General features: G+C 37.4%; 1 protein-coding gene across 2 annotated transcripts; it reads right to left on the reverse strand.

Moving 5' to 3' along the window:
- Positions 1 to 1,650: 1,650 nt before the first annotated feature.
- LOC140158678 (uncharacterized) lies at positions 1,651 to 24,367 on the reverse strand. Of its 2 annotated transcripts, XR_011859813.1 has the most exons (16): positions 24,076 to 24,367; positions 17,835 to 18,087; positions 16,943 to 16,977; positions 15,691 to 15,799; positions 15,396 to 15,533; positions 14,880 to 15,012; positions 11,252 to 11,323; positions 10,087 to 10,207; positions 9,432 to 9,599; positions 8,729 to 8,861; positions 8,157 to 8,214; positions 7,396 to 7,528; positions 5,740 to 5,971; positions 4,490 to 4,872; positions 2,468 to 3,716; positions 1,651 to 2,099 (listed from the first exon to the last, which is right to left on the reverse strand). XR_011859813.1 is itself a non-coding variant. In XM_072181856.1 (15 exons), exons 2-15 carry the CDS (start codon positions 18,061 to 18,063, stop codon positions 3,366 to 3,368), a joined length of 2,295 nt encoding a protein of 764 aa, XP_072037957.1. In that variant the 5' UTR covers positions 18,064 to 18,087; positions 24,076 to 24,367; the 3' UTR covers positions 2,171 to 3,365. The 2 variants fall into 2 exon arrangements, 1 of the variants encoding a protein (XP_072037957.1); XM_072181856.1 differs by lacking the exon at positions 1,651 to 2,099 and having other exon boundaries at positions 2,171 to 3,716.
- Between the last annotated feature and the right edge of the window lie 366 nt (positions 24,368 to 24,733).

Consider the following 24,733-nt stretch of genomic DNA (forward strand, 5'->3'; position numbering starts at 1 on the left):
TATGTATTTCACATTTACATCATTTCATTCATGTTGTAAACCAAATTAGAAGTGTGAACTAACTGCTTTAAAATCACAATTTGAAATGCATGGTGAAAAAGGTATTAATTTTTACAGTAAAAAAAACCTTTTTTTTTCTTCAATTTTTGATGCAGTAAAGGACAATGAAACAAAGTTGATCCTTCATGTAATATTTCGTGTAAGAAAGCCTAAGCTAATCCTAAACCAAATTTTGTGTATAATTACATAAAGGAATAGCCCTAAGTGGTCTGTTGCAGTGGTTTGAAAACAACAGTGCAGCAATGTCTTCCATACGTCCCACTCCGTATTCCAGAAAAATACAAAACAAATTTTTTGTGGAATTTCAAAAATATTAATGAAACATATTTAATCCTAATCCTTTAGTTAGTTCTAACTGGCAATAAAAGTCAAATTTTAATATTTTTGCAAATGGGCCCAAAGCATGCAATTTTGAATGTTTTCTTACAATTGTAGTCACAAAATTCTAAGACTTCACAAGTGTAAACACTCAAAATCTTGACTATAGGCTAAGAGTTAGCTCATAATGTTAATATTTTATGTTATTTTTGACAATTGGTTATGAAAAATGATTTCCTACTTGTTTCCTATCCCACAATTCTCACACTATAAAGCACTATATATCACATACACTGTTATGGAACAAACCAAACGTTTGATGATGTTATATAAGTCTGTCACTATATAAGTCTGTCACTAATTAGGGTGCTTAAAATGTAGTTCAGGAGTTATATTAGGTCAAATGACAAATATCTCATTCACAAAGGTCATATTTTCAAAATGCACCAATTCAATTGTGTTGTCGGCCCCCTCGAGGGAACCACAGGGGCATAGAACCAATCAAATTGTTATCATTTCAGGTTTACATAAGGATGCAAAAACATTGGTTCCACTAATGTAGCTAAAGAAAATCCAAATCCCATAGCACCATCTACTATTGATTCAAGAGTTTAGTGTAAAATATAATGATACTAATAAAGCTTGATTTGTGAAATAAGATAACAATAAGGTCATGACTTGTGTGTAAATTGTGTCTTTATTAAATAATGTTGTCTTCCACAATCAAAGTGAAAATATGTAAATTCCCATTGTCCCTGCAATTTATGTATTTTAAGCCCTTTCAATGACAAAACACTGAAAGTACATAACATAATTAAAATTCAAAATATAGGAAAATGTAAGATACAGATTTGTATAAGAATATAAATTAAAATTAATAATTTACATGATTTCCATGTACAATGATATCAATATTTACAAAAAGATTATTATAAAGCAGGTTTGACAAAAGTGACATTCTTTAGTTGTCATCAAAATTATTACAAATATTTATAGCAGCAAGATTATTCCAGAGTTTAACTGCTCTGGAGTAGGAGCAGGCTGATAGAAAATATTTTTTAAAGATGTTGTAGTCCAAATTGCAATTATGGAACTTGCCAATGAATATGATGAAACCTAGTAATACGATGCAATACGGATACAATTGTATTTCACATTTACATCATTTCCTTCATGTTGTAAACCAAATTGTGAACTAACTGCTTTAAAATCACAATTTGAAATGCATGGTGAAAAAGGTATTATTTTTTTCAGTAAAAAAAACGCTTTGTTTTAATCAATTACATTGGGTCGATCCTTCATATAATATTTTGTGTAAGAAAGCCTAAGCTAATCCTAAACCCAATTTTGTGTATAATTACGTAAAGGAATAACCCTAAGTGGTCTGTTTAAGCACTGAATATCTTGACTATAGGCTAAGAGTTAGCTCATAATGTTAATATTTTATGTTATTTTTGACAATTGGTTATGAAAAATGATTTCCTACTTGTTTCCTATCCCACAATTGTCACACTATAAAGCAGCTGGACATTAATGTTGTGACCAATCACATACACTGTTATGGAACAAACCAAATGTTTGATGATGTTATATAAGTCCTTTCATTAAACTAGAGAGTTGAGAAATCTTATCACATTTGTAAATAAATAGTTCAAATATTGGTCAAAGTTGATTTTCCGGGTTGTATTTACAACATTTCACACTTACTTATCAGGGAGGGACTTAAGGGTAGACGAGGTATTGTTGGTCGAAGCAACCTAAAAATTGATTTTTATTATCTGGATCTATATATTATTGAAAATTAACACCTTGATGTTTTGCAAAAGTTAGTTCTACAAATCGTATACTTTGCAAACTTTCTTAATTTATTGTTGTTAATGAGTTATGTACGTTTTACAAAAGTGTTGTTGTTCCAGCCCTCTTTACAACGTAACTCAAGAACTGCAGCACCTATAAAAGTATATCTGTGATATTTTAATTCTTCTACACGCTCGCTATGAATTGAGCAATGTAGTTTTTGCCAAAGCTCACTACCATTCGTAAGATGCTGTGAACTACCAAATCACAACAGTTTAAAATAATTAATAACCTTAAGTTCAGGGAGGGACAAAATCACTTTCGTATATAAGACGTCATCAAACTTTTGGTTTGTGCTCTTACATAAAAAGAATGCATGAACTTTGATTTATGCATGCATTAGGCCAAAAAAAAGATTGTTTGCTTGTCCTCCACAACTTTTTCAGAATTGGGTTGGTTGGTCGGGATTAATTTTTTTTTTTTTTTTTAAAGTCGTAGCCAAAACATGACTGTAAAATAAATAGCCCAAATACCGATAGTTGTGAACTGGGTATATTTCTCTACTGTATACCACTTCATTCTGTTTTAAAACAGTTTCTAAGTGTGTAGAAACTGTTAAAAAAAACAGGATGTCAAAAATGTTGAAAAAAAACCTTTTCTGGAATTTCCAAAATTAGGGTCAGTATTTATTTGTACAGTAAAACGAAATTTTCTTGATTAGGGTTGGTCGGTGGAGGACAAGCAAACAATCTTTTTTTTTTTTTTTTTTTACAAGAAGCCTTGCTATGATGGATGTGTGGATTTCTGTCAAAACACACCCTTAATTCCAGCCAAAACACACCTTTGGAGTTGGGTATTTGGTTGTCTTCAGAAATAATATATCCAACAATGTGGTATGTGTATAGATTAAAGTAGCGTGCTTTATATGCACTGAGAATTTCTCCCATATTCATGAGCGCCGATCATTTGATCGACCTTGTCCAACAAATCACGCACACATTTTGTGCCTTTGCATTTACGTGATAAGAGGGTTACATGCTTCACATTAATGCTAAAGATTGTACAAATATGTGGTATGTGCATAGAAGTTGCATTGCATGTTGCATTCATGGAACGATTGGCCCTCATTAACAGATGAAACTTTGCCAGTTGGTGACTGTCTGTAGTTTATTAGTCTAGATGGGTATATGCTAGAAACCCATTGTATACTTTGGGTTCAACAGTTTTCTCCTTGCTGTAATCCTCTTTTGAGGACTTCTGGGAGTGCTTACAATACTACTTTGAGACAGCTGCTGGCTTGCTTCCAAGAAATTTGTCCGTTTTTGAGGAACCCTGGGTGACGACATTGTCGTTGATGACTCTGGTAAGTTCTTGAATCGTGTAAGAGAGACTTTAGGTATACCTGCAGATAATTGTTCTGGAAATTTGAGACTTGAAAGAGAAACACTTGGGTTTGCAGATTGCACCACCTTGGACAATGAGTCTTGGGAGCCTGCTGATGATGTAGGTACCATTGGTGTTTGTGTCTTCTGACTGGATGCCTGGATGGAATAAGACATTTCGAGAAGAATGATCAGTTTCGAAACAAGATTGCATCTTTTAACAACGTATTTTTGAAAATCATCCAGCAACATATGAATATAAATTAGCATAAGCTGAGCTGACATGTGATCAAATATATAACAGGACACAGCAAAGGACTTGTATATGTAGCATATTTATACTGCTACTAATTCATGTCTTCACATTTCATGTCATGGAGATCAATTTATTCTCCATTTGCTAGTAGTGATGAGTGGTTAATTTTGGATGAACTGACCTTTTTTAACCAAAGCCATACAGAATGATCCACTATGTTGGTCAGATTGCTAGTGACTGGACTGGCTCAAAGTGTAAGTGTAATTTCCAGACACTGCTTATAGGTTAATGTAACAAAATGGTGATGGAGCAACACATCTTAATTCTGTGATCACATGCTACCTAATTTAATATGTGTGACCAATACCACACCATGCTATTGTTGGTAGAGGATGTTCAACAACAGCATGGACAGATGACATCAAGTCCTGGACTGGATATGACAGAGGCCACAAATCTGGCGAGGGATAGGATAGCATGGCGGACTCAAATCAAGACCACAGCAGCGCCTATGGGCATTACCTGACCAGAAAGAGAGGTCACAAATCTGGTGCAGGACAGGATAGCATGGTAGACTCTCATCAAGACCAAAGCAGCACCTGAGGGAGAGAGGGAATATCACAAGAATCTTTTTTTTTAATTTATATAATGATATTTCTCATTTCTTTAACCCTACCTGATCATTGATGTCACCAAACTGCTCATCATCATCATCACCATTAACATCCTCCTCATCATCATCACCATCAAACTGCCAATGTTTCTTAAGCAGACATCCAATAGCATCACTATACTGAGAATACTTTAATGGTTTCCATGGCAACTCTTCTCTAGATTGCCTGGAAGGTACCACTCTGGAAGTGATTATTTCATTATTGAGAGTTGTTGAAGTTCTAGTTGTTTTGAGGTAATCTGTGAGTTGTGATGAGTTGAGTAGAATTCCACAAGCTGGACAGGTGATATTGTCTCTTAGCCGTGGCGTCTTTGGAGAATATCTCTTGTCTTGTGGTTTCTTTGTGCAGATATCACAGTCTGGATGAGGTTCTATTAGTTGCAACTCTGCAATGAAAACAAGTTTAACAAAATTACCAAGCAATGGATTAAAAAGTAAAAAAGCAAACAAACACTGACACATCAGATCTCACACCACCAAATCAGAGTGCCATAGAGATATGTGCTAAATTTGCCTTACGAAAACATCATTTTTTCTTCACAGGAGCGACTCAGTTTTAAGCGACAGCTATGATGGTTGAAATCAGCCCTTGCCTGATCCCTCTGGCTGGGAAAAAATATAGGTTGACCGTCATTATTTTTTACGACTGGCCCTCTTAGTTTTCGATGTCTGGGAATTGCCTATTTTACAGGCAAAACCACGCCAGTGTTTCTGTAAAGAAAAGGCTGCTTAAAATCATTAAAAGTTATTTGATCTCGCCCATCTGTGGTACACTTGCAGGAAATAATATTACTAATCATGACCAATCCAAATTTGGCTAAAATTATGCAAATTTCTGCTCATTTTAATGCTTAAATTGAGAATCCATGGGTTTTTCTAAGAATTGAAATTAAGGGCGCACAACGATATAATTCTATTTGGTGGTGTGAAATCATCAACTACCATTAATCCTTATCTACAAGCATGCATCTAAACAAGGGTTTTTTGACGAAAGAGACGAGCCGCAGACACTCTCCACAAACACATTATTTCGACATAGAGTTTGAACAACTATATTACTGATATAGGCGGCTGTACAAACACATATTATTGTAAGACCAATCTATTGTGATGTGTTTGTGGAGGGTATTTGCCTTTTGTCTCTTTCGTCAAAAAATACCTCGTTTAGAGGCATATATACTTATGGGTGGAATTCTACGGTATGTTACCAATCACAGGTGCAAAGCCTAATAGACTGCATAAATTTCACATACCTTTAATGGTTTTACTTCTTGAAGTCTTTTCACTCCACTGATATCTCTTCCTGGATTTGTTCTTCCTTTTATTTAATAGGGCCTCATTCATCCATTTCTTGCATATTTTTTCTGATTCCTCAGATAACTTGATGTGGCTGAACCCTGGGCCAGGGATAGCAGTTTTATCCTTATTGTCTTCATCAGGGGATGGTGAAAGTGTTTGCTGAAATACATCACCAATATCTGACACCTGTAACATAACAAAATGTACAAAATATAAAATATTTAATTACTTGTTCTGGGTTTTAACCATTTTACAAGGATGTTGGGGAAATGAAAAGTTGTATAGGTTTCTATCCTTCAAACTTCAAATGTTGTGCGTGGCACGACATTGGAAGTCACCTCCACACAATATTTGGACATTTATATTCAGAACAACTTAAAATTCAAGTGGGATGTTCAGACCCACTATATAGCAGGAAAAGCTGCAAGAGTTCACTTCTTGATGAAAAGTTTTCACAAATGTACCAAAAATATCAACTCAATATTGCCTAGACAGACCCAGCCAGCACTCAAGTCAACCTCCAACGATACTCCTGCGTGGATGTACTTAGGAGGAAGATTCATTCAACTAGGTAACAAGGTAACTTAGTCATTTAAACTTAAATATTTATCAAACCTGTAACCAAAACAAAATGATTCAAAATTTTGAGTTAAATTGCTTTAGTGATAGTGGATATCACATCCAACATTGTGTATCACAATGGCACATAGAACTGTATACAGAGATGCCAGTTTCCTGAATTTATTCGGATTCCCCAATATTTATAAATTCAAACAAAAATTCTGAATTTTTGAATTATTTAAAAAAAATTGGGTTTTTTCTTCAGATTTGGAGAGCTAGACCTGGACCTAGAGCCAAGTGCTACAATCATTTGTGATTGTTTTTTTAGAAAAATAGGGGGGAAAATTACAATACAATTTTGTATTTAAAATGGACCCTCGGTTGTGAGGCACTGTGCTTCAGTCGCTATGCTCCCTGTGGCTCACAATTGTCTGCATTATTTTCAGAATTTGTTTTGGCAAGTCACTGGCATCTCTGAGTATAAGAGGTATACAACCATGGGGGATGAGGCTATTATTTCATTTTGCTCATACAATCTAAAGTAAACATGCCTAAAATCTTACTGGGGTCATAAAAAAGAGCTTTCTTCTTTCGCCATTTCGATGGGGGAATGAGACTGACAATTGAGTTGCTCACCTCATAGTAAACCTAAAATAAAGTGTGTTTTAAAAATGTTTGTATATTAACCTTGAGGCTGTAACAAGAGGTTTCACTCAACACTTAAATAAATGATCACTTTAACTCATGTTTATCTTAATCAACACCTATGGCAAGCAGCTTCATGTTACAAATATCTTACTATAGTCTGTCTCATCTCAAGTTGAGAGTAACACCATGTTGGATTTCGAAGTAGCAATATGAATCGCATGCGCTAACCTAATCCAGCTGGGCATATATACAAGTGTAGAAAGACGTTTACATCCGTATGCTGATGACACAACCATGTAAACGTGGTGATTCAAATTTCCTACAAAATGCAACATGGCATCACTCTCAACTTGAGACAAGACATAGTATACTATACATTTCCTTTATAGTTATTCTATTACCTGAAATACAGTCAATCTTTTGCCATCAGTATGTTCAGCTGTACATGTACCTATCAGAGATCGATCAAGCTGCTTCTTCACATCATCAACACCATGACATGTAGGAACCTGTGACATGGCATCCAACCAACAACTATATGAAATACAAAATACAGTGGAAACTCGTTAATACAAGCTCTGATAATACAAAAAACCTGATAAGACAAGCTTGATTTTCAGGTCCCTGGCACTGAATCCATATGTAATATGTGATGGATAAGACAAAATCCTGATAAGACAAACTAACTGTTGTGGCCCCACAAATTTCGTATTAAAGAGTTTCCACTGTACATATAAACAGATTGCACAAAACATAGAAGTCCTAAACACACTTTACGGTACAGTCTGTCTAAAAATGATGCGCAAGTCCATGAAACACAAAATAGAAGGGTTGCCATTATAACAGACTGCACAAAACACACAAGTCTACAGCACACTTTACAGTACTGTCTGTCTTAAAATGAGTAGTAAGTCCATGAAATAACCTTTTCAAGACATCCCAGTATCCCAGAGGTGCAACTTGGTATGCTAGTCAGGTAACCAAGCAAAACAAAACAAAACAAAACTTGAGACCAGCTATGGTCCCATCAAGGGCGGCGGAACGATTTTGAAAGTGGGGGGCACTGGCCCCCCTGGCCCCCCGGTTCCGCCGCCCTTAGGTCCCATACTATTGTACATGTTACAAGCCCTTCTGTATTAAACCACCACAGCTTCATACTGACCTGATTGAAGATAGCTTCCATATTGGAGCCGTTGACATTGGTGTGCTGCCATCAAGACCTGCAAAACATTCAAATTTCAAAAGTAAGTGAAGATAACCATATTTGTTGTATTTTGTTCTTTCTATATTTTTAGTAGCATGTTGCAAGCTCAACTCAATCTTTCTCCAAATAGGTATGTTTGTCAATGTCAGACTTGCTTGTAACAATGTTTTAGTAATGGCTTATAACAGCCTTTTTCAGATCTAGTCAAGAAAACAGCATTATGATGATAATATGCATCTTATTTTCAGTTTCCACAGATTCTTGCAATCCATCTGGAGGCTATACCTTTGCCACTATAATATTTTTTGAATTTATGAACAGTTCAAAATCAATAACACATCTGTCGATTTTTGTGTGTCAAAATCACCTGACAACAAATTTGTCACTTTTTATCTAGAACATGTCTCCCCTCCCCCCCCCCCCCCCCATACACACACCCCCACACCCACCTGTCTCAGTTTATTTATACGTTTTGATGTCATAACCAACATACACTTTGATATCAGCGATATTAGACATGTATAACTTACATGAAAACTGTAGGCAATGTGACTGAGCTGAACGGTGACTAGATACTATAGCCAGATCCTCTGCAGGGAGTGCTTGGTTGACAACATTAATACAGTATGGAGAGGATTGTAGATGATGAGGCCATTGTAACACCTGTTTGTATCACAAAATGTAGAGACATTGTTACATGGGCTATAATATCATATTGCAATCTCCCTCCAGGTTTGTTCAATAGGGGTTATCATTTTGTAAATCAGACTTAAAATCCATACACCTATGGAAGACATGAACTTAATCGCCCACACAGAGGGTGTAGATTTCAAATGAAGTCACCCACTCTAGCAACCCCATTTGAAATTCACACTCCCTTTGTAGTGATGTCTTTCATAGGGATATGTATTTCAATTGGAATAGCCTGTTATCTTGGCATACAAAATATTGTAGGCTTACATCATACTGACGGATGTTCAACCCAGGGTGTATTACATAGTGACAGATGTTGATCGCAAATTTAGCAAAAAGTGGGCATCGAGAAAACGTTGAGTGGGTACATTGTGTTGGGCATAGATTATAAACTTGCCATTAATGTTCGGCAATTCATGTGTCTATTAAAAGTAGACCCTTGAAAGATATTTGCTCTATCTGCTGGTAAATATAACACAGAAGATACATGTAGTAGATGCAGTCTTTTTACTTGGCAAAGGCATAATTTCTTATACTTACATTGTATTTAGGGAATCTCTCATCAAGAAGCACCATCATATCTTGAGTAGCAACAAGATGATAGAAGTAATTCATTGGATGTTGCTTGGTAACCTGGATCTCCTGGTCTCTGGCTAACAGGTCATTTGGAAGCATCATTAAACAGATTCTGGCTGATGAGAGTGATGACTGTAGGGTAACAAAATGACAGCTATGCAGGGTAAGAAATTTGTCCAGATTTTGAGAATCCATTCAAAGTTGAATAGATTCTCCTGACAATTTGCAAGAATCTTCGTAGAGATTTGTAAATCTATTATATTTTTACAGAGTACACCCTGGGTGCCTACCTAGTGATTGAACTGTGCATGATTTTTTAGAAAACCCTGGGGTACACCCTCGCACCCCACCCACTGGAAACGCTACAGAAGAGAATCGAAATATTATCATAAAATTCTTCTGGTAGCATCCAAATGAATTTTCATGAAATTCTGACCCTGCTATGTCAAGTGAAAGGCTATACCAGGGCATGGCTGCTTTAAAAAAAAAATCTTGGTGAGCCATAATAAGTATCAAGTTCAATTTCTTTAATGCACATCATATGCCAACCAACAAGCCCTCCAAAGTGGACCATAGAAGAAATATGTTACAAAAATGTACAATACAGTACGAGACTTACCCTGATATCAAACAAATCCAATTGCTTGGCTCCGTGTGCTAAGATTAGTCTAGGATGGCTTCCAAAGTGACTCCAACAAGCCTGTCCCATATCCTCCCATTCTGGAGTTACATGCTGCACACTAAAAAAGCACATGACAATTTTGCAGTGCATTCAACTGGTTATAAGCCATTCGTCATTACAAATTGATATAACTACTTTTATATAATAATTACATTTGGCAATATTCTACATTCATGTGAAAATCTTAATAAAATATTTGAACTTTTCGTCTACCTGAATTTTGATGATCACTGAATAGGCCTTTAAAAGAACTAAAAGATTCACCTTGGGGCCACCTGCACAGGTACACTGTTGCAAAAGTACTTAGCCGGTACTGTGCAGTACCAGGAGGTACCAGTGTAGTACCAATGCTGGTAGGTCCTGTGAAGTGTTGGTACTGTGTAGGTACTCTGTGCATACCAATCAGGTACCTTGGCGATGGTGTACCTGTGCAGGCAGCTACATGTACACTAGGAATTTGATAGTGTACCATTTTATCATTTATCACATTCATGTTGTTTCTCATATTTATTGCTTTTCATTTAATGTTAATTTTGTACTTACTCTTATTACTATAATAATTAGTTTCTTTTTACTGATGCTGATTAAATATTAAAGGAGGGAGATCCAATCAAAACCTCATCCACTGTTTCTCAATCAAAATACAGATTTTGGTATTAGCGGAGAGCCCTTTTTCTCACTAACACTGTGAAATATTATGGCTGAAAGATATTTTGTTGGGATTTTGTGTTTAAGTCAAAAGTGTGTTACCCCATTTTTTCTTCACATAGTATCCTATGGGACCTTCACACATATTTGGCTTTCATATCAATATGGATTGGATGACTGGATGATATGATGAGTAGGGGGGGGGGGAGGCACTGACAATCAACCAAGGTGGAAATGGTATGTGATGAAATCCTCCTTTAAGCCAATGCCCTCCTTTATGAGAAGATGTTTTGTTCACACCTTTTGATACAGATTTCTATATGAGTCATTCATTTTCATCTTCACCTTTCTCTTTCTAAGGGTAAAATTTGCCCAGCGAGAATAAGTTCATTAATGTCTTGCCAATTATAATATAATAATAAATCTATAGTTGAAACAAATATAAACCACTCACTGTTTATCAATATCTCTGAGTTGGATGCTGCCATCAGCATAGGATATCAGACACTCCCTCTTGATATATGGACTGAAAACAAATAAATAAACAAACAGGTTGTGATGTAACTGATGTTATCTAACACAAGGTCTTTTCAGTTATCACATTACTGCCACTGAAAACAGATACACACTATTCAAACAAGTTCAAACTGACTTTCATTACATAAAATGCAACTTATTAATGCGTGACATACATCTTCATCAGCAGTAGTCTGATAATGTTGTGATGGACTTGTCTTATTATGACCAAATCAAAAATTCAACGTTAGCTGGATTTTGTGTGCTGAAAGTCAGTTAAACTTGTTTGAATTGTTGGTTACCAACACATATGGGCTTACCTTTGAGATGCACACACTGTCAGTGTTACTAATCTGACCATGCTTACTGGCATACTCTCAACCCCATAAGTGAACTGGTGATTTTTCTTTCATCACTGCCAGTAAACACACCACTAGCTTACATCACTGCCAGTATTAAATACAACCACTAGCTTACATCAAAAAACCAATTTTCCTTCCTCTAGTTTAGGCTAATGAAAGTTGATTGTGAGTTTCCTGTTGCCCGCAAGCATCACCTTTTTTTAGAAAGTCATTGTGCAAAAATAATTTATAATATTGCCATTTTATTGAAAATTGGCATATTTCAGTCTATTTTTACATTGTGTTAGTCAAAGCCAATAGGAAGCTGTGTGACTGATGATGGTCACAAGATTGGACAAACACAACTCAACATATGTACGTATAATACTAGAACATTGAGAACGGAAGAATCACTTGAATCATTGCTAGACAAACTGAAAGACTTCAAATGGGACATAATTGGACTATGTGAAACAAAACGAGAAGGAGAGGGCATTGAGGAACTCAAGGGAGGTGCTTGGCTCTATAACCAAGGAAAAACAGAGGCAAACAAAAATGCCAAGGGAATTGGATTTCTTATCCACCCAAAATTCATAGACTATGTAAAGGACATGAAATATTACTCAGATAGAGTGATCTCTCTCATAGTACAGTTGACAGGAAACAAACAGCTTAGCGTAATTCAAGTGTATGCACCAACATCGGACTACTGACGATGAAAAAGTTGAAGAACTCTACGAGGAGGTAAATAAGGCGATAGAAGACAGCAAAGCTGAGTACACCATAGTAATGGGTGACTTCAACGCCAAGATAGGAGAATGTCAATCTGGAGAAGAAGCCATCATGGGAAAGTTTGGAGTTGGAGAAAGAAACAAAAGAGGGGACATGCTACTTGAGTTTGCTGCGCAACAAGGACTTATCATTGCTAACACATACTTCAAGAAACATAAAAACAGGTATTGGACATGGGAAAGTCCCAACGGAATTACAAAGAACCAAATCGACTTCATCCTAAGTAGCCAGCGTGGAATTGTAGAGGATTGTTCTGTCATCACGAGTGTAGACATTGGTAGTGACCACAGGATGGTCAGAGCAAAGATACACATAGACAGGAAATTGGCAAGACTCAAAATCATTAGAAACCAAAAGAAAAGCAAGTTAAACATACTGAAACTGAAAGATTTGAAGAATGATTTTCAACTGGAGTTGAAAAACCGATTTGCATGTCTGGACATAGAAAATGCAGATATAGATACCAAATATGAGCTTATATCCAATACAATAGTGAAGGCAGCTGAAGAAATAGCGCCAAGAGAGAGAAAGACCAAACAGACCACAGAGGAGGACAAAGCAATCGAAGAGTTAGATAAGAAAAGGAAAGAACTTAGAGAAGTAGAGGACAAATCACCAAAACAGAAGATAGAATACTCAGAACTAGTCAAAACAGTGAGAAAGAAAAGACGAGAAAGAAGTAGAAAGAGAAAAAAGCAGCAAATTGAATCCATCCTAGAAAGTGGCAAGGGACCAAAACAGATTACAAAAATGAACAGCAAGAAAACAAGAATTTGCCAAATGAGACAAAAGAATGGAAGCATAACCACAGACAGAGAAGAAATTCTAAATGTATGTACAGAATTCTACCAAGACCTGTACAGCAGTAAAACAGATGAAAACAGCGGAACCAGAGTACCCACAAAATCAACCGATGACACTGAAGTACCAAATATAACAGTTAGAGAAGTGGAAAAGGCAGTAACACAAATGAAAAACAATAAAGCACCTGGACCTGATGACGATCAAGTGACATTTTTAAGATAGGAGGGAGGAGATCAACAAACAGCTGGTGAAACTTTATAATCAAATCCTGAAAGACAAAAAGATTCCTGAGAAATGGAAGGAGGCAAAGATCATTCTACTTCAAAAAAAAGGGGATAAAGCAGACATCAAAAACTACCGGCCGATAAGTTTGCTTTCTCATGCATATAAGATATTTACCAGAATAATCCAAAACAGGATCCAAAGAATACTAGACGAAAACCAGCCAAGGGAACAAGCAGGATTTCGGGCAGGTTTCTCAACAACAGACCATCTACACGCATTAAACCAGCTGATTGAAAAGGCGAATGAATACCAGCTAAAGCTTTGTGTAGGGTACATAGACTATGAAAAGGCTATGAGCATTCAGATCTTTTTGCAGCCCTAAGAAGAATAGGAGTCAATGAAACCTATGTGCTCATCATAGAGGATATCTACACAGATGCAGTAGCCACAATCCATTTGGACAATGATGTGTCAAACCATATTCACATAAAGAGAGGAGTGAGGCAAGGGGATACAATATCACCAAAAATCTTCACAGCTGCCATGGAAGAGATTTTCAAGAAGTTAGATTTGGAGAAGCAAGGAATAAATATAGATGGAGAATGGCTGACAGACCTGAGATTCGCAGATGATGTTGCTTTAACAACAACATCAGTCAAGGACATGGAGATTCAATTAAATGGTTTGAACAGTGAAAGCAAGAAGATCGGTTTAAAAATACACAAAGGAAAAACAAAATTCATGACAAATTTCAAAACAAATGAGCCCATTGTAGTTGAAACTGATGAGATAGAAAAAGTAGAAAGCTACAAATATCTTGGCCAGACTGTGAAGCTGGAAGACAACACGAGAGAGGAAGTTCTAATCAGAATTAAGGCTGGCTGCAGCTGCTTTGGCAGATATAAAGACATTCTGTGTGATAAAAAACTATCAATGATATTAAGGAAGAGGGTCTTCAATCAATGTGTGCTGCCTACAATGACATACGGCTGCGAAACTTGGACAACAACTAAATACCTAGAACAAAAACTGATAACAGCACAGCGGGCAATGGAAAGAAGAATGCTGAATATTACAATACGGGACAAAATTAGGAACTCAGATATAAGAAATAAAACCAAAGTCAAGGACATTCTGGAGAAAATAAAAGAGGCAAAATGGAGATGGGCAGGTCATATAGCAAGATCAAATGATAACAGGTGGACAAAACGTCTAACAGAGTGGCAACCTAGAACAGGCAGAAGGCGAAGGGGAAGACAAAAACGCAGATGGCGGGACGACATTACATCATACATTGGCACAACCTGGGCTAGGATAGCGTGAAATGTCTTCAAGTACTAACACAACCGTGAACAAACACACAACACTTTTCTAACCTCTAACTGAAACCAATCTCTTACCTACCTTAATGAAATAGAGGTAGGCCTGTGCTTACATGGAATGATGTGAGATTTGCAGAATTTTAGCTTCCCATTCTCTCCAGTTATGTTTACAAGATGACACTCTGTATGAGTACGCAAAGCTGTTATTATACTACCTGGGTGAAAAGAACAGAATTTAATGTTAACCCAATGAGGTTAAGTTGTTTTTGTAAAGTTTTGGGTACTGGTTCAAATAACTTTTTGCTATAATTGTGAGGTTTTCTTGCTACTTGCTTGAAATCCTCTTCTTCAACAAAAAGCAACACAATCCACCACATTAGGGGACTATAATAGATCCTGGGATGGGATTATACATGGGTCATATTCAAGTATGGAAAATCTGCATTTCAATTTGTTTAAAAAAACAACAAGGCAGGTGATTTTAATCTGGTCATAAGTACAACTTTGATGCGCAACCTCAAGTTCCTAGAACACCAAACGAAGTCAGGTTCACTTTATTAACCTTACCAATAAATCTCATTTACACACATACACTCACCCTTGTCAGTTGAATGTGTTGTTTCTATCTGTACCAGGTGCTCTGATAATGGGTAGTCCATATATGGATGTTGGGTATTAAACATACATGTCTGCTTTCCACCTTCTTCTGGTAATTGTGATGTGACTGGTACCACAGCTACACAAATGTCAAGGTTGAATAACACAAGTATTGTTTGACTAAACAGTGTAATACTTACAAAACCATACATTATTCACTTATTAACTTATTCACAGTCCCTTCTGACTTATGATATGCTGGATAAAACATTGTTTTAAATTAAATCAAAGGATACACAACCCTTTAAGGTCAGACATTCTTGGGTGAAATAAAATTCCTGTACATTCTCCAGATGGATATGTTTGATAAGAGAGACAACCACCATAGAAAGTCTTCTCTGAGTACTGCAATAATAAAAGAAAGACATGGCACTATATATAGTAAACAAATGTACTAAGCAAACAACATAATTATAAACAACTTGGGAATAATGTTTATCAGTAAATAATAACACTGTGTATACTTTCAGTCATCTGGGATTTGATCAATTAGTGGATAATTAAATCTGGTCAACCAGAAAAACTCACTTTTTGGTCAGATGGAATAACAGACGTTTCGGCCAAAACGTTTAGCTTTCAGCTGGGTGGATGATTTAGGGTCATCCGAGGTCAATCGATGAGGAAGTTGCTTGATGACCCGATCCCAACCATGTGACAGATTCACTCTAACGCCCGCTCCTGTTGAGTGACGGTTGTTCGCCTCGCACCCACACTGCTTCTTTGACTCCCGCTCAAACCAACGGGGTTCACGGTCCAAAATGACAACGTCGTCAATGTCAAAACTGTGACCACTGCCCTTAAGGTGTTTGTAGACAGCTGAATCGTTGCCACTTGAACTGGCGGCGTCTATGTTGGGACATGCGACTCTGCAGTGGTGGGCCGGTTTCACCAATGTAATGGTCTTGGCACACCTGATCTTCAGCGCACTGGACACCATACACAACACCACTTAAACGGCCCTTGGGCTGTTTGTCCTTTGGGTGTACTAGCGACTGCCGCAGGGTATTGGTTGGCTTGAAGTGTGTAGTGATGTAGTGATGACCCTAAATCATTCACCCAGCTGAAGGCCAAAGGTTTTGGCCGAAACGTCGGTGATTCCATCTGACCAAAAAGTGAGTTTTTCTGGTTGACCAGATTTAATTATCCACTAATTAATCAGTAAATAATCCTTCTGACTTTCATATTGTTTGATAAAATACAGCTGTACTATGCAAGATTATTGGAGTTATAAGAGATACATATTGGCAGGGAGTCCAGGTGCAGTGCCTAGCTGTCAGTAGATTTCAATGAGAATTGAGACCCCCCCAAGTTGCTGGTATATTCCCTGAGGTGGAGGGAAAATACTTGTATCTTTTTTGAGATTCAACTCCAGCTAGAAAACATCTGCACCACTTTCTGTGACAAAACCAATTTATGTAGTTCACATTTGATAATCTTAACCCCACTTATGCATGGCACCCTACTATACAACAAATAGAAAACTGTTACCTTGAGTATTTTCTTTCCTGTTTCTTGTTTCTTTTCTGAAAAAAAAAATATTAGTGTTTTCTAATCAGAAAGAAGTAGACAAACCTTGCATCTATACATGTAGATATAAGGTGTTCCAATAATGAGCCAATTTTACAACACAGTCACAAAAGTCAAACTATCATATCCGTATAATTTTACCACTAAACAGATAGATTTGTTTACTATGTTGGTGATTCTAAGCGAACATATATTTACAGATGGAAATCTTGATCAAATAAATACTAACTTCTTTCTTTAAGTACAGTTTTTTAGGTTCCTATTCAAAATGCTGCATTCAGTCAGTACACATATGCTAAATGTGACAGTCTGATCTACTCTTGCCAATGTTGGCAATACTGAAACTTGAGCTATACCATAATTGTAATATTGTCAGATTATTGCCAATTAAATAATCTTCAGAATTAACCACTATCACGTGTCTCGTCTCAAGTTGAGAGTAACGCCATGCTGGATTTCGCTGTGGCATATTCGAATCGGTGCGCTTACATGAGTGCGTCGCCAGCGTACAGACAAACCGCTTTCCTTTTTTTATATATGTGTGTATACGCCCTGCTGGATTAGGTTCGTACACGCAAATAGTATCTGCCACTGCAAAATCCAACATGACATTACTCCCAACTTGAGACGATACAGACTATATAAGTCCTGAACTTACATGCTTGAATAGTTTTGACATTATTCCCAATCTCTGACATTTGATCAAATGTATCGGATAGTCACAAGCAATGATTCAATGCCACCCACAAGAGTATTGTTAAACATATTTAGTTAATATCTGAGACTAATGTAATTTGGTTATATTAGTCTCAGGTTAACATTAACATTATTCTAATGATATTAACAAACATACTTTTGGTTTTCTTCTTTGTACAATATAATGGTACAGCAGGTTCCACTGAGCTAAAGGTAAGCCCACTTGTAGACTGATTTTCATACTGACATCTGAACACATAGGCCTGGTCATCAGGTTTACTTTCCGTTTTCACAGCCGTTAGATCCCCACAGGTATCTAGAGGATGTACTGCCTCCAGCCTGGGACAGACTGAGCTGGGGAAATGTTGATCTGGAAATCTGTGCATATTGGTTGCTACCTAGCTTGTCTCCTATAATAAAAATAAAAATCAGAATTCAGTAATTAAATACATTGCTGTATAGGCCAGTAAAATCAGCTGAAAAGGTCAAACAAATTGCAACATGGAATTTTTTTGCGAAAAACATTTCTATTAGGTGCCCTTATCAATATACTAAAAGTCTACCAAAATCAACCTCTGCGAAATATGGATAAATCGATTTTTTTCAAAATGGCCTCCAAAATGATTAAAATGGTGGACAAAATATAGAAAACAGACTCACTATGTCACTTATTAGTAATAGTAACACGATTCGTATGTTTCAAGCCATGCTTCGAGGGTCTGAAATAAGATTAATCACATTTTCTCACTTGTAAGTTTTCAAAATGGCCGCCAAAATAGCTGGAACGGTCATTATTCCATCACTAAATATGGAATTAAATAATTAGCACTTGTAAACACAAACTGATAGTTTGGGACCACAAGAAACCCGCTGTACCACAGAAAAAAGGTTTTGACACCCCCATAGGAACGGGGATACCCGGTATCACCAAACCCTAACGACATATCGCCCCACCAACGCACGTTTCTTGTGACCCTCTACGTATGAACGTATGACAATCTTGAGAGGTGGAACGCCTAAAACGCGTGTCAGTCTTAGTTCGTGAGAGGTAAGTATTATGCGCTTGCATATCTCCCTCTCACTTCTGAGTGGGGTAAACACTGAGCAACTCTACTTACCTCCCACGATCTCTTTGATACGCGCAATGTACCCTATCAGAGGCGTGATGGGCGTGACGGTTTCATTGCATATACCCCGCAATGAGAACCAGATCAGGGAGGCACATCGGGTAACGAGTTAAGGACAGGGTCTGGTTCTTGTCCAGGAACCCAGCCCGGGGAAGGATAGAGACTACCCCAGTGGTGAAGCGTGGGTGGTGCTCGCCTATAGACAGAACATGCACATAACTGAACAATGTCGACCGCAGGCCACTGCCATCAAGAACACAGTCTTGAGTGTCAAGTTTTGCAACGAGAGAGGTCCTCCGTGGGTTCGAAGGCCTTGGGTAGATACTGCAACATCAACATGAAGTCCCATTCCGGAACCAGGGAGCGAACTGGAGGTCTTTCTGTCACCATGCTCTTAATGAGGTCCGCAAGTGCTGGACTCGATAAGACCGCCATATACCCCCCAAGTCATGATGAATCGCTAAAATGGCAGTAATGTATGCTTAAGCGGTACGAGGCGTACGGTCCCCGTGGTAATGAAATCGGTGACTTGTAGAATCGGCGAAGTCGCGAATCGTAATTCTGTCCAGTTGACTGTTGCCTTGCCTTTCAGCAAGCGCAGCAACCGAATATTAATGGCCCGCTGTCTGGACGGACTGGCGGAAGTACGCCAAACAGTCAGGTGGAGGTTGTTAATCACCTCCATCTGTACCTGGTGCCGGTGGCGTGGCGGAACTGAAGATCTACGCGGCATAGACTACTGACTGGTTCTCCCACGAGAAGATCCAGGAGGCGGGAACAATCCACTGCTTGGGCCAGAGAAAGCGGCTAAAAGGAGTAATCAGTTCCAAGAATTGGCTACCTTCAGCAGAACCAGAAGGATCATGGCAATGGGAGGGAAGGCATTATACCGAATATGCCCTCCCAACTCTCCTGCATGGTGTCCCGGCCTACCGCCCTTAATCCCAGGTGAAGTAAGGCGGAAGCTAATGGTTCTGATGGGACGATCTAACATCTAAAGATGGACCGATACATGCATTCTACTGAGTGAGGTGCCACTCAATTAGACAAGGGAGATGAGGACTGACCCACCCCAACAAGCAATCGGCGAGTCAACCCCGTCCGAAGCTCCGTACCACCTCCACTGACACTACAGAAGAAGGGACACTGTCTCCCTGCAAATGCTGATAGCTGGGACTTGTGTTTGGTGCTCCCTCCCTGTTGATGTAAAACGCAACGGTCATGCTGTCATACTGAGTTGATTTATCCACCAGGAGAGGCAGGAGTGGAGCTGTCGAGGGACCGGAATTATGAGGATGCCGCCACGCTTGCAACTGCCCGAGGAAGTATAGCTGTATCTCCCTCGTACGCAAGTGGCAACTCCGAACGCTGGCTACCAGCCCTAATAGGCGAAGCCACACCCGAGCCTGAACCGATGCCGCCTGCCTGATAATCAGAGCGCATAATCAAACATCAGCGATCCTCAAGCCTATGGGAGAGACCCGGTCTCTGGCGAAGTATATCGTCGCCCCAGAATTATTCAACATGTTCAAGTGGAAGAGTAAAAATAAGTTACAGTCATATTGCAGTCATGCTGACAATTAAATCACCTTTTCGAATCACCCCTGATTTATAGGTCTTTAGAATCGATCCTGTAACTCTTTGTGGGAGAAATGTTTGACGACGCTGTATTGAATGTTATATTAGGACCGTCCATCCAATTACCATTCAAATGTTTACTCTAAAGTAATAATAATTATGTGGATCATAACTTACATGTACTATTTTAATACTGATTCAGCTTCTATGGTGAAATGTTGATTGCCCTGTCTGTATTCACAATTCATAATGAACGTATTTGGCGGTCATTTTGAAATTTTGAACAAAAACTACGCAGACAAATAAATATTTATGAAACGGTAAGGGCATAAGAGCATTTGTAGGTCAAAATGTCACCCAATTCCCACATGGACACTCATATAATATCACAACTGTCTATTTTTTACGACATTTTGGCTGCCATTTTGAAAAAGTCAATTTTACACATCTTTCACAGAGGTTGATTTTGGTAGACTTTGAGTATGTTAAAATAGAGACTTTAATAAGAGCAACATTTTCATAACTAACATGTACTATTTTAATACTGATTCAGCTTCTATGGTGAAAAGTTGACTGCCCTCTCTGTATTCACAACCCATAATGAACGTATTTGGCGGCCATTTTGAAATTTTGAACAAAAACTACGCAGACAAATAAATATTTATGAAACGGTTAGGGCATAAGAGCATTTATAGGTCAAATGTCACCCAATTCCCACATGGACACTCATATAATATTGAAATCACAACTGTCTATTTTTTACGACATTTTGGCTGCCATTTTGAAAAAGTCAACTTTCCACATCTTTCGCAGAGGTTGATTTTGGTAGACTTTGAGTATGTTAAAATAGAGACTTAAGAGCAACATTTTCCGAAAATAGAATTCATGTTGCAATTATTTTGACCTTTGGAGATTTTGGGGCTGATTTTTACTGGCCTAGTACCTATTGAAGGAAAGTAGAATTAACATGCTGACACAACCATGGGATAGCCTCTAGGCTAGCAGCTCCTACTAGAATAGCCTGCTTCTACAGTGCTATAAAAAGTTCCATTAACCCTATAAACCCAACTGAGTCTCACTAAAGCTCACTATTAAAACCACTCTGCGTGGATGCATTCCACTTGACTTGATGACGCAATCAGCCTAAGTCATATATACCCAGGAATTGCTGCCCGGGACAGCCAAACCTCGGTAGCTACATGTCGATGATCGTGTGCGTGGCATGCGAGGGGTCCCAGGTTCGAATCCCGGGGGTACTAAGTGACGTCTTTCTTCACCTTCTCTCCTTTTTCATTTCTTCGTTCCCTTCCGATAACAAAAAAAAAAACACGGGTAGGGTTAGGTTTAGGGTTAACAACTTCCAAGACTAAATATAAAATCTCTTTAGGTTTAAAGGGCAAAATCCCACTCATTTTGCTGCTACAAGCACTATTCAGCATGAAGAGGACCCAAAACATTATAAACATGTTAACTACATAAACTGATCAACACATTTTGGTTTTTGTCAAATGTTGAGTATGTAAATAATAAAGGTCATGAAATATTTGTAAAATGTTTCATTTGAAAAAACACTGCACACAACCTTTAAAAAATGTTGTAAATATATGTTATTGTAAAATATTTGGTGGCAAACATTTTGCAACATATTTTGTCAACTCTTAATAACATTATGTTAGAATGTTTTGTATCAAGTTTTCAAAAATGTTTTCTAAATGTTTATTAAAACGTTATACACCCTTTATATAACCCAACATTAAAATATTTTCTGTAAAACGGTTTGTGTTTGCTGGGGAGATAGAGAGTCAACCAAAGCAGAAGAAGGAAAACAGTACACAAGCAGTCTCATTCAGTGATCCCAGAGAATTGTTTATAAATTGCTTAAGGTGGTACTACACCCGCTGATAAATTTTGTGACTAATTTTGCATTTTTCTCAAAAATAACTACACACTGGTAAAAAACTTATATTATAGGGGCAAGAAATCCAATTACTTTTGTTTCAGTGATTCAAGACAAGTGGTTCATAATATATGTTAAGAAATGAAGTACATTCTAGCACTAGCAGTACATGTGGCCTCTTTTCTTATCATATAAAATAACGTACCGCTTGTCTTGAGTCACTTTCATCAAAAATATTATTCAGCCAACATTTAATGCATCAATTTAAAAACAAAACAGCATAGTCTTGTGATAGTGCAGCTTTTCTATGTGGAACTGATATCAAAATCATGGTCAAGTGAAGTATAGACAACATATTCATACATACACGCTATGTAACAGCGCGCGTGATTGGTCGAGAGCCGGGCATAAACAGCGTTTATGCCCGGTATCCCGGATGTGCGATCACCGGGTAGGGAAAATGAAGGAAAATCGTGCAAGCGGCCCCTCGGGCATAAACAACCGTTTAGTCATGAAAATATATGAATGAACCCCTAATTTATGTAGGTTTCCTTCACCCAATGCACCTATCTTTTCATTTTAATTTCTATGTAAATATGTATTGTACTATTGTGTTAGGGCCCCGGTTTAGGGCTTAAGGTTTGTCTCTCATCATGCTCATACCTAAAAGATGATCATGACTCAGCCCGGGACCATTTATAGAGCTGTTAGTGTTTATGACTATCATGTAGGTATCCTAGGTGAATTCAAATTTGCCATCAAATTGCATCGTTTTATATATCAAATTAAAGCCCTTGAGTAAACTAAGCCAAAACTGAAAACCTTTTTTTCATAGCACTTTCCGTAGCAAAGTTACATCTTGTCAAAGATTGACTTTCATCAAAAAGATTCAGCTAGCAAAATTCCCCAAAACGGCATTTCGGGGGGGTGTTTCTAGATCTTAGTCTCATGGCGATGGCAGCTTTTTTTAATGGAACTGCTATCAAAATCCTCTAAAATTCCATGTGCGACTTGATTATCACCATAAAAAATCATATATTTGGGTCAAGTGAAGTATAGAAAACATATTTATGTAGGTTTCCTTCACCCACCTATTCTCGAAAAAATTCAAATTTCTATGTAAATATGCATTGTGTTGGGGCCCCGGTCTCATGAATTCGCTGACTAGTAAATGTGTTAACTAAGGTTTGCCTAGGTTACCTATATCATGTGTTAAGGTAGGTATGCCCACATTGCCTATCATAGAGGGCTCCTTCAATACCCAACTTGTGACCACAGAAATGGCTTAACTGTGTAATCCCCATAGGAAAGTACAAAAATTTGAAATTTGGACACCAGAAACTTCACGTAGAAAGTCAAAAACTGTGAACTGGTATACCTTGATACAAAAGTTATCATACAGTGATAGTAGGATTTTTTCAAATAAAATCGCTTTTGTGTAAAATGGATCGCCGTGCTGAAAAATGCTGCATTACTTGCTTTTTTGTACAGTAATTCATTTAAAAGGTACAGTCAATAATGGTCACAGAATTTGGAAAAAGACATTTGCCCATAACTTTGCTAATTTTTGTCCTACAGACATGGTTGACCCCTCATTTTTTAAGTTAAATAATCACCTTTCCAAATAAAACAATTTCCATGTGAAATATCCTGCTTGAAAATTTGATGATCATACCTAGTTAAGGCTTAAGCTTACTCAAGTCTGACTGAGTCAAGTTACTGCCATGTATGTATACGATATACTGCCTAGTCCTAGGCTAGCAATATATTGGTGGATTTATAAATAGTAACCATACCTATGATTTTTTCCGTAATCGCACGCTTAGGATTCGAAAACAGTTAGATAAAGTAGAGTTAAATCATGAAATAAAGTCATGTACTCGCAGCAAAATCCGAAGATGTCGTTCGCATGGGCGCCGCCATTTTTTTACCTTATTTCATAGGCCCATGATTTCACCCATATATTTATTTCTTATGCATATATTTTTTCAATTTTATAAACAAAAACTATGCAAAATAAATATTGGTACGGTGTTTTATTCATTTCATCCTCTTATTTACTGATATTTATTATATAATCTACAAATTTAGAGAAATTAGATGCACACTACATCGTAGACTGTGGTAAATTAAACAGACAGGCTGTTTCTTTACCACGGGCTGTTAATACCAGTGTCAATAATTTTTTGAAAAACAAAAACAGGCTGGTGAAAAGGTTTTTCGTTTGTCGATATTTCGTGATATTGTTACTTTTGTTTATGTTGTATAAACTAACCTCCAAATCGCTCTGTTTTGTTCCAGTGACGTGCCTTAAAAACCACAATGAAAGTTAAAGTGAAAAGTAAGTACATTTTATTAAACATTTTATTATTGTTAAGCTTATTGTCATGACTGCACAAAAAAAAAAAAAGTGTACATTTTTAATTATATAGGTTAGGGTTTCTTGCCATTAGG

The sequence above is a fragment of the Amphiura filiformis genome, chromosome 8 (genome assembly GCF_039555335.1).
Source record: "Amphiura filiformis chromosome 8, Afil_fr2py, whole genome shotgun sequence".
Taxonomy (NCBI): Eukaryota; Metazoa; Echinodermata; class Ophiuroidea; order Amphilepidida; family Amphiuridae; genus Amphiura; species Amphiura filiformis.